Source organism: Orycteropus afer, unplaced genomic scaffold (assembly GCF_000298275.1).
Source record: "Orycteropus afer afer isolate SDZICR_OR568_19922 unplaced genomic scaffold, OryAfe1.0 scaffold00236, whole genome shotgun sequence".
In the NCBI taxonomy this organism is placed as follows: Eukaryota; Metazoa; Chordata; class Mammalia; order Tubulidentata; family Orycteropodidae; genus Orycteropus; species Orycteropus afer.
In genome coordinates this window covers 2,218,201-2,234,148 of record NW_006921823.1, presented here as the reverse complement: position 1 = coordinate 2,234,148, position 15,948 = coordinate 2,218,201, and the positions used below count along the sequence as shown (strand labels likewise).

At 38.8% G+C, this 15,948-nt stretch overlaps 1 protein-coding gene across 1 annotated transcript in view; it reads left to right on the top strand.

Moving 5' to 3' along the window:
- SPIDR (scaffold protein involved in DNA repair) overlaps positions 1-15,948 on the top strand; it is a 737,299-nt gene that overhangs the window by 131,342 nt on the left and 590,009 nt on the right. Inside the window, 1 exon segment of the mRNA XM_042782083.1 lies at positions 7,406-7,659. Coding sequence (XP_042638017.1) covers positions 7,406-7,659 — 254 coding nt within the window.

Here is a 15,948-nt window from a genome sequence, read left to right as displayed (position 1 = left end):
GAAGCAAGAATGGCCAAACTTCATCTCACCTACTTTGGTCATGTTGTCAGAAGGGACCACTCCCTGGAGAAGGATGTCGTGCTCGGTAAGGTGGAGGGTCAATGAAAGAGGGGAAGGCCTTCAATGAGATGGATTGACACAGTGGCTGCGATGATGGGCTCAAGTATAGCAGGGATCATGGAGCTGGCACGGCATCAGGCAGTGTTTCGTTCTGCTGTGCATGGGGTTGCTATGAGTCAGAAATGACTCAATGGCACCTGACAACAACGATAGAAGAAATAAAAAGTGAACTAAAAGAATTCCTAGAACCAAATGAGAATGAAGATACATCTTACTAAAACTTAAGGACACAGCAAAAGCAGTACTCAGAGGTCAGTTTATAGCAATAAATGCATACAGCAAAAAATGAAAGAAACAAAATCAATACTCTAACTCAACAACTCCAACAATTAGAAAAAGAACAACAAAAGAATCCTGTACTTTGTAGAAGTATGGAAATAATAAAGATCGGGGGGGGGGGAACCCTCCAAATTCACTGCTGTCGAGTCGGTTCTGACTCCTAGCAATGCTCCTTGGGTTTCCGAGGCAGTGTCACTATGGGAGTAGACTGCCCAGTCTTCCTTCTGAGGAGTTGCTGGTGGGTTTGAACCACCAGCCTTCTGGTTAGCAGTGAAATGCCTTAAGCACCATGCTACCAGAGCTCCCATTAAAGATCAGAGCAGAAATAAATGAAACAGTAAACAAAAAAGACAATAGAGAAAATCAACAAAACATGAAGCTGTTACTTGGAAAAGATTAACAAAATTGGCAAACCATTGACAAATCTTAAAAAAGAAAAGAAAGAGAAGATACAAATAACAAGAATAGTAAATGAAAAGGGTGTCATCACAACAGAACCAAGTGAAATAAAAAAGATACTCACTGGAGAATTTTACCAAATATTCAGAGAAGAGTTGACACTAATACTATCTAAGCTATTCCAGAACATAGAAGATGGAATACTCCCAAATTCATTTTATGAAGCAAGCATAACACTAATACCCAAACCAAGGAAAGACACCACTGAAAAGGAAAATTACAGACCAATATCTCTCATGAACTTAGATGCAAAAATCTCCAACAAAATCCACCAACATATCAAAAAAATAATACATCCTGACCAAGTGGGATTCATACCTAGTATTCAAGGATGGTTCAACATCAGAAAAATAATCAGTGTAATGCACCACATAAACAAAACAAAAGAATCATATGATTATATCAAATGATGCAGAAAAGGCATTTGATAAAATACAACACTCATTCCTGTTCAGACCTTTCTGCAAAATAAAGATAGAAGGGAAATTTTTCAACATAATAAAGGGCATATATGCAAAGTCAATGGCAAATATTATTATTAATGGAAAAATACTCAAAGCATTCTCCTTGTGGATGGGGACCAGACAGGAATGCCCTCTATCACCACTCCTATTTAACATCGTATTGGATGTCCTAGCCAGGGCAATAAGGCAAGAAAGAGAAAAAAGGCATTCAAATTGGCAAAGAGGAAGTGAAGCTATCTCTATTTGTAGATGTTATTATCCTATTCATGGGAAACCCAAGAGACTCAGGGGGAAAAAAAAAAAAAAACTACTGGAACTAGTAGAAAGGTTCAGCAAGGTGGCAAGATAAAATGTCAACATACAAAAATCATTTGGATTCCTCTACAGTAAGAAAGAGACCTCTGGAAAAGAAATAAGGGAAACAATACCATTTACAATAGCTACTAAAGAGATAAAATATCTAGGAATAAATCTTACCAGAGACAAAGGACCTATACAAAGAAAATTATAAAACACTACCACAGGAGACAACAAGGGATCTACACAAATTGGAGACTTAATACTGTGAAAATCTCAATACTACCTAAAGCAATCTACACATTTAATGCAATCCCAATTCAGAAACTAACAAAATTTTTTAAGGACATGGAAAAACCAATTACTAACTTTTTATGCAAAGGAAAGAGACCTTGGATAAGTAGAGTACTACTGAAGAAGAGGAACAGTGGGAGGTCTCACACTCCCAGATCTTAAAACCTACTATACAGCCATAGTAGTCAAAACCTGTGGTATTGGTACAAATATAGACAGATAGACCAATGGAACAGAACTGAAAACCCAGCAATAGACCCATCCATCTATGGACAGCTGATCTTTCACAAAGGCCCAAAACCCATTAAATGGGAAGTTGTTGTTGTTATGTGCCATCGAGTCGGCCCCGACTCATAGCGACCCCTCCTTGGGTTTCCGAGGCAGTATCACTACGGAAGTAGGAATGCCCAACCTTCCTTCCGAGGAGTGGCTGGTGGGTTTGAACCGCCATCCTTCTGGTTAGCAGTCGAGTGCCTTAGGCACTATGCTACCAGAGCTCCTAAATGGGAAGAGATAGCCTCTTTAACAAATGGTGCTGGCAAAATTGGATATCCACTTGCAAAAAAATGACCCATACCTCACCCTCTACACAAAAACAAACTCAAATTGGATCAAAGACTTAAATGTAAAACCCAAAGCCATAAAATTCATCAAAGATAAAATAGAGGCAAGTCTAGGAGCCCTAATTTATGGCACAAATAGACTGTCAAACATTATCCAGATGGCATAGGAGGTAGAAGACAAGCTAGATGACTGAGACCTTTTAAAAATTAAATTCTTATGCGCATTGAAAGACTTCGTCAAAACTGTAAAGAGAGAACCTATAGATTGGGATAAAATATTTGCCTAAGACATATCTGACAAAGGACTTACCTCCAAATCTACAGAAAACTTCAACACCTCAACACCAAAAAAGATCAACAATCCAATTCAAAAATGGGCAAGAGACATGAACAGACGCTTCATTAAAGATAATATGCTGGCATCCAACAAACATATGAGAAATTGCTCATGATCGTTAGTCATTAGAGAGATGCAAATCCAAACAACAGTGAGATGTTATCGCACCCCATCAATAATAGCAAAGTTCAACAGGACAGAAAATAGTGATTTCTGGCGAGGTTGTGGACAGATTGGAACTCTTATACACTACTCGGTGGGAATGTAAAATGGTATAACCATTGTGGCAAATGGCATGTCGTTTCCTTAAGAAACTGAAAATGAAAATACCATTTGGCCCAGCAATTCCAGTACTGAGACTATATCCTTTAGAGGTAAGAGGCAGGACACGAACAGACATATGCACACCTATGTTCATTGCAGCACAATTCACTATAGCAAAGAGATGGAAATCACCTTAATGCCCTTCTGCAGTTGAATGGATAACCGAATTATGATATATTCACACAATGGAATACTATGCTACATTAAAGAACAATGAAGGATACGCGAATCATCTCACATCATGGATGAGCCTTAAGGACATTATGCTGAGCGAAATAAGTCATTTGCAGAAGGATAAATATTGTATCAGCCTGTTACTGTAAAAAAACATGGAGAAGTTTGCTTAAGAAAGTGAACCCACTTTGTAGATTACTGGAGTGGGGAGGGAAGTGGGGGGCATAATTTCAGGCTAGTTGGGGGCCACATGCTGAGTTGAGTAAGGGGAGGGATGGTATGGAAAAAGTCTGTGACCACCATAACACTGGGGAAAAGGAGGACACCAAATTGTATACATAAGATATAGACGACTGAGGCTAACACCAGTATATCCACAATACTGCATTACCATTAACACCAAACATCAGGCTACAGATAAACACATAAACATCTGAAAACACATAAGCAGATGGAGGTCAGTGAACAGGATTATACTCTAGACCAGGGATAGATTCAGCTGAGGCTAATCTTGCACAGATACCAGTGATACAAAATACCTGTAATCCTTACAGAAACAACAGAAGACAGACATAGAGCAATCCCTTACAGACAGCCAGACACTGGGAGAGAGATACAACGGATCTACTGAGTCAAGACCATAGTACTTGGGGACACAAGACTCAATTGGCACAACAAAATACATAAAAATCTTGTTCCACAACCTACATTACTGAGTAATGACTGGGGTCTTAAAAGCTTTCAAGCAGCTGTCTAAGATTCACCTAGTAGTCTCCTATCATCAAAAGTGAAGAAGAGTGCAAAAAACCAAGGGCATTTGGAAGCAGTCAGTCCCAGGACATTATGGACCCTGAGACCAGAGGACTAGATGGGGCCGAGCTACCAATGCCATCCACTCGGGAAATGATCAGAACTGGAGATCCTGGATAGAGTGGGAGGAAAAATGTGGAACAAAATCCAAAAGCACAACAATGACCAGAATTACTGGTCGCATGGAGTGTGGTGGGACCTCCAATACTATGGTCCTGGGATACACTTCAGGTCTGGAGTAAAACTCACTCCCAGGGTTTGGCTCTCAGCAGAATAGTAAATAAGGTGTACATGCAGACCACTCAACCCAGGTGACTCACCCACATACTATATGGAGATGCATCCCTTGGACCAATAGACCACAGGACACCAGAGGGGCAACACTCTCATGGAGGAAATGCAGGACACACAGAAATGCATAACTAAGAAGGGCACAGGAAGAGAGGGTTACTGGGAAGGGAGGGGAGGAGAGTAGGTTAGGGTTGAGGGGTGGTAATTGGGAAGTGAAACCAAATGTGCAGGAAACACTCAATGTAAAACAAACTCTGCTCTGTTTGTGTTCCTGCTTTTAAGTCTTTTGGGTATATTACTAAAAAAAATCCAACAAACTCATTGCCGTTGAATTGGATCTGACTCATAGCGACCACTTCCTGGGTTTCCGAAGCAGTATCACTACAGAAGTAGATTACCAACTTTCCTTGTTAGAAGTGGCTAGTGGGTTTGAACCGCCAGCCTTCTGGTTACCAGTCAAATGTCTTAGGCACTACACTACCAGAGCTCCCATATTACTAAAAGAAGAATTAATAAACTCATATAGTAATTCTGTATTTAACATTTTGCAGAGCCACTAAATTGTTTTCCAATTTCGCTGCACCATTTTACCTTCCCACCAGCAATGGATGAGGTTCCAGTTTCTCCACATCTTTGCCAACAGTTGTTATTTGTGGTAATAGTCATCCTACTAGGTATGAAGTGGTATCTCATTGTGGTTTTGATTTAGGTTTTCCTGATAACTGATGACATTGATCATCTTTTCATGTTCTTATTTGCCACTTATATATCTTCTTTGTAAAATTGTCTATTCAAGACTTTCACTCATTTTTAATTGGATTTTTTTGCTTTTTTGTCATTGAGCTTAGGAATTCTGCATATATTTTGGATATTACATACTTTTCATATATATGATTCTCAAATATTTTCTTCCATTTTGTAGATATCTTCACTTTCTTGATAAAGTCCTTTTGATGCACAAAAAAGTTTCATTTTAATGTAACCAAATTTACCAGTTTTGTCTTGTGTCGCACTTGGTGTTGTATCAGCAAATCCAGTGTCAAAAACTAAGTCTCTTGGCTTATTTGTGTGTGTGTGTGGTTTTTTTTATGAGCTTTATTCTTATATTTAGGTTAACGTTGAACTAATTTTCATATGTGGTATGAAGTATGGCTCCAATTTCATTCATTTGCATGTAGGATCCAGTAGTCCCACCATCATTTGTTGAAGACGCATTCTTAATCCATTGAATGGACTTGGTAGCTGTTAAAAGCCAGCTCAGATATGTGACCTCAGATATGTGGGTTTATTTTTGAACTCTTAATTGTATTTCCTTCTTCTTTATATCTGTTCTTGCACCAGTAAATATCTTTTTTTAAAAAAAATATTTTTAAATTTTATTTTTTTTCCTTCATCCAAGTTGATACATGTCTAGTTATACCACAATGTTTTGATTACTGTAGCTGTATAGTATATTTTGAAATCAGGAAGTATGAACGCTTCCTATACTTTTTAAAAAAAGATTATTTTGGCAATTTTGGGCCCCTTGGAATTCTGTTTGAATCTACCTTTTCCATTTCTGGAAAGCATGTTAAAATTTTGATAGCGGTTATGTTGACTCTATAGATAACTTTGGGCAGTTTTGACATCTTGAAAATTTTAAGTTTTTCAGGCTGTGATCATGGATTGTCTTTCCCATTTATTTAAGGTGTCTTTAATTTCTTTTTGCGGTGTTTTGTAGTTTTCAGTGTATAAGTCTTCTACTTTTCTGATTAAATTTATTTCTAGGTATTTTATTCTTTCAGATACTATTGTAAGTAGAATTGTTTTCTAGATTTTCTTTTCCAGCTTGTTTATTGCTGATGCACAGAAACCCTTGTGGTTTTTGTACATTGATCAAATACCCTGCAACTTTGTTGAATTCCTTTATTATCTCTAATAGTTGCCCCCTCCCTTTGTGGATCCTTTGGATTTTCCAGAATGTAGGATCATGTCATTTGATAATAGAGATATTATTATTATTTTTCCATTTTTTTCCTCTCTCCTGTCCTTTTAAATTGAATAGAGCTACACATACACTGGCAAATTAGAACACAGAAGGCTACATTGTTGCTGGCACTAGAACAACACACAACCAAGTAATGGGAAAATAAATAATTATTTCTTTTTATTATTATTTTGCTATAAATCATAGGTTTAACACATATAATTTTAGTATATATGTAGGCAAAGACAGAAAACATCAGAGAAGAAGTTTTTGATTCTTTTCTCCAGGATTGGCCATGTGATACAAATTCCTATTTTATAATATAATTTTCAAAAAATTCTTAATTTGGAATTTTGGAAATTTAAGTTGAAAAAAGAGAAACATTTTAGGAATGTTAAGAAAAAGAGACAGTGACTCCTATTCTTAAATATTTCTTGCTGATAATTGGTAATTTTAAACTGGGCTCTGGAAAATACTATGTTGGAATTATGCTAGAAAAAAAGTTTTTATCTTTACCCATGAAGACTTCTTTGGTAAACTGAATAGTTTACACCTGAAGAGGTGTTTTGCTTTAATTTGGTTTATAAAAACAGTAGTATTGAACAGTTAACATTTAATATTATTCAATTTCAAAATCCAAGGAATACTATTTTTCCAGTAGGTGTTAGATTACAATGAATATTATCAGCCTTTTAGATTAGTGCTTTGAATTTTGTTTTAGAGATTGCTTTATGTGAGGAACATACCTTTTAGTTTATTGAAGGCAGAGTGAAGTATCTGTACTGCTTTTGGTGGGTTCTATTAGATAATATTTTGACTTAGTACCAATTTATCATTTTCTTTGGGTATACAGTTTTAGATATTGGATCTTGGTTTTGTGTTACTTTGGGATTTTGTGTCAAAATATAAAGGTACAGGTACTTTTACTTAAAATGTCACAATGAATATAATCATAAGAGAAGGGAATAATGGGAATATGCATATTTGTACTTGAATAAAGAATTTTTTATTTCTCTTAATTTTTCAGACAAGTTCTACAGAAATTTTGGAGTATTCATCAGATAGTGGAAAAGACGATGACAGAGAGAATGCCTTGTTCGTTGACTCAGAATCCCCTCAAAAATGCCATGTGGATTTGGGATCAGACACAAGACAGGTTACGGAGAAACTGGAAAAGCCCTGGATAAAACCTACAGAGAGCATTTTGTATACACCTCAGAAACAGATAAATAAGTTTCATAGGACTCCAGAAGATTCAGCAAAAAACAGGAAAGCTATAAGGTTAAATTACGCCTTACATTTTTTTTCCAGTTTTCCTCTTTTCTTTAAAACCAAAATATCTAAAATGTTATTATTACTTGTTTGCTTGAGGAAATATTGGCAGAATAAAATTAAAATTCCAGTAAGCATTTAACAAAGGCATAAAACTTCTGGACTTGATTTATGGAATTATTTATCCAAGTTGTACATTCATTTCACTATTTCAGCCATGAGAAGCTTGCGTGACTACTTTTCATAGTAGAGATTTGTTTGGTTTATTAAGTTTTATTGAATGTCAGTGTTCTAGGTGCTATGTTAGACATTAGAGACAATTAAGTCACAGTTCTTGTTCTCTAGTAACTTATAGCCCAAAGAGAAAAATAGAAATAAATATAGACCATTTTGGATGGTGCATGACTGGACAGTGTTTTGTTCTGTTGTACATAGGGTCGCTATGAATTGGAGCTGACTCAACAGCACTTAGCAACAACAACACACCACTTCACATTACTTTTATGAATATGGTAACAGGCCACGACACCACTTATAAATGCAGAGAAGTATGAGAGAGAAAGCAAATAGTCATGGTGTGCATGTGGAGAAACACAAGAACATGCATGTTACTAGTGTCACTTTTGACGGAAGAAGTGGTAGATGAGAAAGCTGGAGTGTCAGTCAGAGTTTAGATTCTAGAGGACCAAGTAAGAAATGAAAAGGAACATGGAATTTATCATATAGGACAAAGTGTTTCAATCCTGTATAATACGATGACTCTGTTTTAAAAGTAATACAAAACAAAAATCCAATGAGAAATTAGAAGGAAACCCTCTAGGAAGCAGTGCCACAAAAGCAAAAACCAAACCAAAACCAAACACATTGCTGTCGAGTCAGATCCGACTCATAGTGACCCCTCCTTGTGTTTTCAAGGTGATATCTTTAGAAGTAGATTGCCCAACCTTCCTTCTGAGAAGTGGTTGGTGAGTTTGAACTACCAGCAAGTTTCAAGAAAAAAAGATTGTTTCAATAGAAAGAGTAAGCATGGTAATGAAAGCCACAAGTTTTCTAATCAGTGTGTTATGTTACTGTGTCAAGAAAGATGAGGAATGAGAAAAACCCAATTGATTTGGCATTCAGGAAGCATTTCTTAAAGCAATGTTATTGAAATAAAGGACAGTAAAGCTGTTGTAATACCCAAGGACTGCATGAGACATGAGAGGTGGAAGACAGCTCTATAAATCACTCTTTTAAGAAGCTTGGATTAGAAAGTAGGGAGAGAAGGGACAGTTACTGTTAGTAACTTGAAAGGAATCCAGGTCTTAAAGAGTTTTAACAGAAAAGGAAAGACATACTTAGACAGTATGGAGTAGAGACAATGGAGAGAGAGAGGATGGGGATAATTGCTCTGTCAGTGTCCTAGAAAGTCAGGGGTCTGGGAAGAGAGACCCATCCTGAACAAAAGAATTGAAGGATGAGTAGAAAAATGTTGTGATGTCTGGAGTGATTAGGGACAGCAAATTGAGTTAGTTCATGCCTGACCATCATATTTCTTTTCATAAGATAAAAACCAAGGCCTTATTCCCAGAGTGAAGAAGTTGTGACCTCAAAAGCAAAATTGGTGGTTTGTCATAGTCTCTCAGAAATAGGCAAAGGGAAGAGGATTTGAATATCTTGTTGAAGAAATTGATGCCATTCAATTAGAGAAAATGCTGTTCTCTTGAGCATCAAGCAGTATGTCATATCGTGGAGAGACAGTAGTGAACAAAAGTTACTGAAGCCCATACCTACATGGAGGGGAAAGTTGACAGTAAATCAATAAACAGCATAGAATTATTGTCAGAAGGAGGCAAACTTTATGGAGAAAAGGCAGAAAACGAGGATAGAGAAAGGCTAATCCAGAGGTAGGGGAGGATATTCCAGTTTTAAACACAGGTCTCAGGGAAACCTTTTCAAAGGGTGACTGTTATATATTGAATTTCTCCCAAAAATGTTGAATGTGGCCTTATTTGGAAATAGGATCTTTGTATATGTTATCATTTAGCATGAGGTCATGCTTGCGTATGGTAATTCTAATTCGGTCTCAGTGGTGTCCTGAAAGAGAGAAGAGACAAAGAGACAGAGGGAAGACAACCATGTGAAAATGGAGGCAGAGATTGGAATGATGCATCTACAAGCCAAGGAATGCCAAGGATTGCCAGCCATCACTAGAAGCTCACTAAGAAAGAGACATGTAACAGATTCTCCTCAAAACTTCAGAAGAAATCATTGTGACTGATGCTCTCATCTTGGACTCTTGGCCTCCAGAACTGTGAGGAAATAAATTTCTGTTCTTAAAAGGCACCCACTTTGTGGTGCTGTTACACCAGCCCCAAACTCCAAAACTCACTGCCGTTGAGTTGGTTGTGACTCATAGTGACCCCTTCTTGGGATTCTGAAGTGGTATCTCTGGAAGTAGATTGCCCAACCTTCCTTCTAAGGAGTGGTTGGTGGGTTTGAACTGCCAGCCTTCTGGTTAGCAGTCAAATGCCTTAGACACTGTGCCACAAGAGCTTCATAAAAGTCCTAGAAAATGAAAATAGTGATGTATTGAGCAGCTGGAAGAATGGAGTTGCCGTATACTGAGATGAGGCAGGCAAGGGTGCAGGGCATCAGGTGACATTTTTGTTTTTGTTTGCTTTGGTGGGAAAATCTGGAGGCTTTTGAACATGTTGAGTTTGACGTGCCTGTTGTATATCTCTAACCAGAAGGCTGACACTTCAAACAACCAGCTTCTCTGAGGGAGGAAGATGAGATAATCTACTTCCATTAAGATTTATAGTCTTGGAAATCTAGTGGAGTTGCTGTGAGTCAGAATTGACATGATGGCAGTGGTTTTTTATTGTATATCTTAGTGGAATTTGTGTGTGTACTTGATAAGAAAGCCCTGGTGCTACAGGTGTAAATGGGTAGGTGTCAGTGCACAGAAAGTTTTTTAAGCAGGAGTTGCATGTGTTTACAGGTGATCAAGTACACACAAGAGAGTCCCAGGGCCTGAGCCCATGTACTTTGTCTGCAAAGGTTGAGGTGACCGGGAACAGGCCACTGAGGGAGGAAGAAAAGCTGGGGGAGTGTGGTGTTCTGCCAAGTAAAGAAGTGTTTTAAGGAACAGCAAGGGTGATCAATTGTTTCCCATGCTGCAAGGGAAATTAAAATGAGAACTGAAAGTTGGCTGCTGGGTTATCACTAGGGAGATCAGAAGTATGGGAGAAGAAGCAGTTTTAGTGCGGTGATTGGGCAAAGCCACATTGCTATAGGTTTGAAGAAAGAAGGGAAGGAGAGAAATTGAAGATAACAAGTGCAAAAAATGCTTTGTAGGAGTTTTGTGCTAAGGGCATCAGAGAAATGAAATATTAGTTGGAAGGGATAGGGAGAGTTGAGGTTTCCTTTTTTAAGCAGAGAAAAATTGTGGCATGTTTATTTGCTGATGGGAAAGACTCAGTGGAGCAGGAAGAGAGTGGATGGTTGGTGGAGTGCTGTCTTTGACTACAGGAAAAGGGTATCCAGCCAGAGGGAGGAGCCTGGGTCAGAGCCATGCACAGTCCCCCCTTGGAACAGGTGAGCAGGGAAAACAGATGTAGATGCAGGTAGGTATGTATATGTGGTAAGAGGAATGCATGGAAGTTTTATTTCTGACTGATTTTATATTGTCCGTGAAATAGGATATACATTGTCATCTGAGCGTGAGGATGAAGTAGGGAGGTGTTAGAAGTCTGAGGAGAGCACATATGAAATAATCACACAATGAGTGAGTAATGATTGCACTGGAGGAATGTACTGGGATTGGCTGGTGTGAGGTCCTCTTGAGATTATTGTGTGCCACTAAATCATATCTAACATATAGTAACCTTTTAGGACAGCATAGAGCTGCCCTATAAGGTTGAAGGTTGGGTGATCTACTTCCGTAGTGATACTGCCTTGGAAACCCAAGGAGAGGTTGCTATGAGTCGGCCCGACTCGACAGCACATAACAACACAACAACAACAGGCTGTAATCTTTACAAGAGCAGATTGCTTAGTCTTTTCTTCTGCAGAGATGCTAGTGAGTTTGAACCACTGAACTTTCAGTCAGCAACTGAGCACTTAACCATTGTGCCACCAGGGCTCCTTCTCTTGTGATTGGTGTTGTTGTTTGGTGTCTTGGAGTTTATTTTGACTCATTAAGCCAAACTCACTGCCGTTGAGTCAGACCCGACTCTTGGCGACCCCTCCTTGGTTTTCCAAGGCGATATCACTATGGAAGTAGATTACCCAACCTTCCTTCCGAGGAGTAGCTGGTGGGTTTGAACCACCAGCCTTTTGGTTAGCAGTCAAGTACCTTAGGTACTACACCACCAGAGCTCCCCTGTTTTGACTCATTAGTGATCATGGAGCTCTGGTAGCATAGTGCCTAAGGCATTTGACTGCCATCGAGAAGGCTGGCATTTCAAACCCACCAGCCACTCCTTGGAAGGAAGGTTGGGCAATCTACTTCTGTAGTGATACCGCCTCGGAAACCCAAGGAGAGGTCGCTATGAGTCGGATTCGACTTGACGACACATAACAACAACAAAGTGATCATGGATTTAGTTCAGAACCGAACATCAGTGTGGTTGTGCTCCATCCACATTCAACCCTGGAGCTGCAGATAACAGGCAGAGGGTGGGCCTTTGTCAAGTGAGTACATTGAAACGAGTTGACTGGGGTTGGACTGGAGCTTCTGATGCCCCAAGCTAAGCTGGAAACTTGGAATAATAGCCAAGTGCTGCAGATACTCACATGTGGAGAGAAGTGTTCTGTCCTGGTATAGGCATCCTCTTTTTAATGCTTTTTACCTTTCACCTTGTAATTGCTACAGTTTGTGGGATTCTGGAGCTTTACCATAACCAGATACTGCTATCAGATTATATTTTATTATCTAATTTTATCTGTAAAATAATATCATGATAAAACCAACATTTGGCTAAGATTTATCTGGATAGTTGTGTGAAGAATATAGTGGTCTGACTTTTTATTCTATTAGATTCTATCATTAAAAAAAAAAAAATTATTTTTTCAGTGTTTCCTCCCCTCCCCTCCCTGGTAACCAACAAAGTTTCCTTCCATATATAAACCTTTCCTTGACTTTTTATAATAATAAACTAATACAATATTTTTCTTTCTGTGATTGATTTGTTTTACTCAGCATAATATTTTCTTCGTGGTTATCACAAAAATTACATATAAGAACTTTCATTTATAACTTACAAGTTATTTTAGCTCGATAGCAACATTTAACATATAAACAAGTACCATACAACATTAACATACTCAAATTTTATTCCTATTTCACTCTTCCTTCTCCCCCCCCCCCCCCGTTTTTGTGACACCAATTACCTCACTATATGTACTCTTCCTGTTAGGTTAAACTTCGACTTACTTCTTACACATTTGATGTTATAATGCTTGTAGAACTTAACTACTAAATTTGTCCACTGGAAATGCCATACAACTGGCCTTTTTATTTGCTCATGCCATTACCTTTATTGGAGCTCTGTTGGCATAGTGGGTAAGATATTTGGCTGCTAATCAGAAGGTACACCAGATGCTCTGTGGGAGAAAGATGAGGCAAGCTACTTCCATGAGTATTTACAGCCTTGAAAACCCTATAGGGGTCATGGTGAGTCAGAATTGACTTGATGGAAGTGGGTTGGTATTTTTTGGTTTTATTACCTTTATTAGAGATCTCTCTTTTATTTTTAATTTTTCTTTCCTATGTGTGGCTTTGAGTATCTGTCTAGTATCCTTTCTTTTTTATCTGAAGGATTCCCTTAAGTGATTATTGTAGAACAGCTCTGGTGGTAACGAATTCCCCCAACTTTTGCTTATCTGGCAATGTCTTCATTTCTCCCTCATTTTTGAAGGACATCTTTGCTGAGTAAAGAATTCTTGATTGACAAATCCTTTTTTTCTGTACTTTATATATGGCATTCAGTTGACTACTAGTGGTTGGTGGGGATAAACCAGCTTATTCCCTATGGGCTACCTGGCTGATGGGCAGTTATTGCCCTGGCAGATGGACATTTCCTGTGACTGCTCTGTAGTCCTTGGTTCTCGTTCTCTCCAGCTACTGTACTCAGCAAGACACAGTAGCACTCACCCCCACTGTTGCACTTTTTACAAGCCCCTACCCAGCTGTGCACATGTTTTCTAGTTCTGGTCACACTGTGGTTAAAGCATTGGGCTACTAGCTGCTCTATGGGAGAAAGATGAGGTAGTCTTCTTCTGTAAAGATTTATAACCATGGAATCCCTATGAGGCAGTTCTCCTCTGTCCTACAGGGTTGCCATGAGTCAAAATTGCCTCAATGGCAGTGGGTTTGGTTTGGGTTTTGGCTCATGAATTCTTACAATAATTCACACCACTTTACTCAGGCATCACTTTTCTGGATTTCCAAGGTTACTAATCTTGTGTTGTAGGAGCTCTGGTAGCGTAGTGCCTATGACATTTGACTGCTAACCAGAAAGCTGGCAGTTCAAACCCACCAGCCACTCCCCGGAAGGAAGGTTGGGCAATCTACTTTCATAGTGATACTGCCTCAGAAACCCAAGAGGGTTCGCTATGAGTCAGGTCTGACTCCACAGCACATAACAATGACAACAAATATGTGTTGTGCACATATTACCACTTTCTGTCAGGTTTCTCAAGTCCAGTACACTCTTTACCTCATTGGTTCTCCAATCTTCAACTTTTGTCCCGAATTCAGAGATCACTAGCTGTGTTAATTTTTATTCAGGGGGATGTAAGCATGTGACTGTTTATACCACCATCTTGCCCTCATCTCCAAATATGGACTCTTGAACCTGTTTGCCTAGATTTATATCCAGCTATGCCACTGATATCTCACCTTCGATAGCTGTTTAATATCTTGGTGCCTCAGTTTATCATCTGTAAAATTGAGTATAATAATAATACCTACATCATAGTTTGTTTGGAGAGGGTGAATTACTTCATGCATTGTAAGTAGGATAATAGGTCAGTAATTGTTAGCTATAATTTTTCTGACAATATGATCACAATTAGGAGCTCTGGTAGCATAGTGGCTAAAGCACTTGACTGCTAACCAGAAGGCTGGCGGTTCAAACCCACCAGCCACTCCTCGGAAGGAAGGTTGGGCAATCCTACTTCCGTAGTGATACTGCCTCGGAAACCCAAGGAGGGGTTGCTATGAGTCGGGGGTCGACTCGACGGCACATAACAACAACAACAACAACAACATGATCACAAGGATGAATATGAAGAAGGGCTTACATATATATCATGTAGAAGTTCTTTGGCATATTTATGATGTACCTTCTGCCGTTGAGTCAATTCCAACTCATAGCCACCCCCATTGGGTTTCCAAGGCAGTAAGTCTTTACAGAAGCAGATTGCCCAGTTTGCTTCCAAGGAGTAGCTGGTGGGTATAAACCACCAACCTTCTGATTAACAATCAGATGCCTTAGGCACTGTGCTACCAGAGCTCCATTTGTGATGATAAGGGTTTAAAAATGTTTCTGTTATGTATAATACACATTTTGTTGTTAGGTTGTTGTGTGCCGTCGAGTCAGACCCGACTCGTAGTGACCCCTCCTTGGGTTTCCAAGGCAGTATCACTACGGAAGTAGATTGCCCCATCTCCCTTCTGAGGAATACATATAGACATTCAGAAATACTTAGTTCCTATAGGAAAATAAAGTAAGCACAGTATGGTGATTGTATATATTAATATCTGTAAATCATAGTGGAAAGTGCATAGAGTGCAGGAAAAAATTACAAAAGAGTATCTATAATAACTAACATTTGTTAAAGGTTGATACTTGCCAGATACTGTGCTGAATACTATATGGTGTTAACTTCTAATTTTTACCTAGCTAGCTCTGGTGGTGTAGCACCTAAGACATCTGACTGCTAACCAGAAAGCTGGCAGTTCAAACCCACCAGCCACTCCTCAGAAGGAAGATTGGGCAATCTACTTCCCTCTGAAATCCAAAGAGGGGGTCTCTGAGTCAAATTGACTCGACAGCAGTGAGTTTGGTGATTTTAATTATGTAATATTGGAAATTTACTTAACCATTCTCCAAGGTTCTAGTTTGATTTTCTGTGAGATTAGATATCTATATCTGTTCTTTCTTCCTCAGTGGGAAATTATTTGGATGAAATAGGATAATGAAGTGAAATAATTAATTAACTAGGCGGTTCAAACCCACCAGCCACTCCTCGGAAGGAAGGTTGGGCAATCCTATTTCCGTAGTGATACTGCCTCGGAAACCCAAGGAG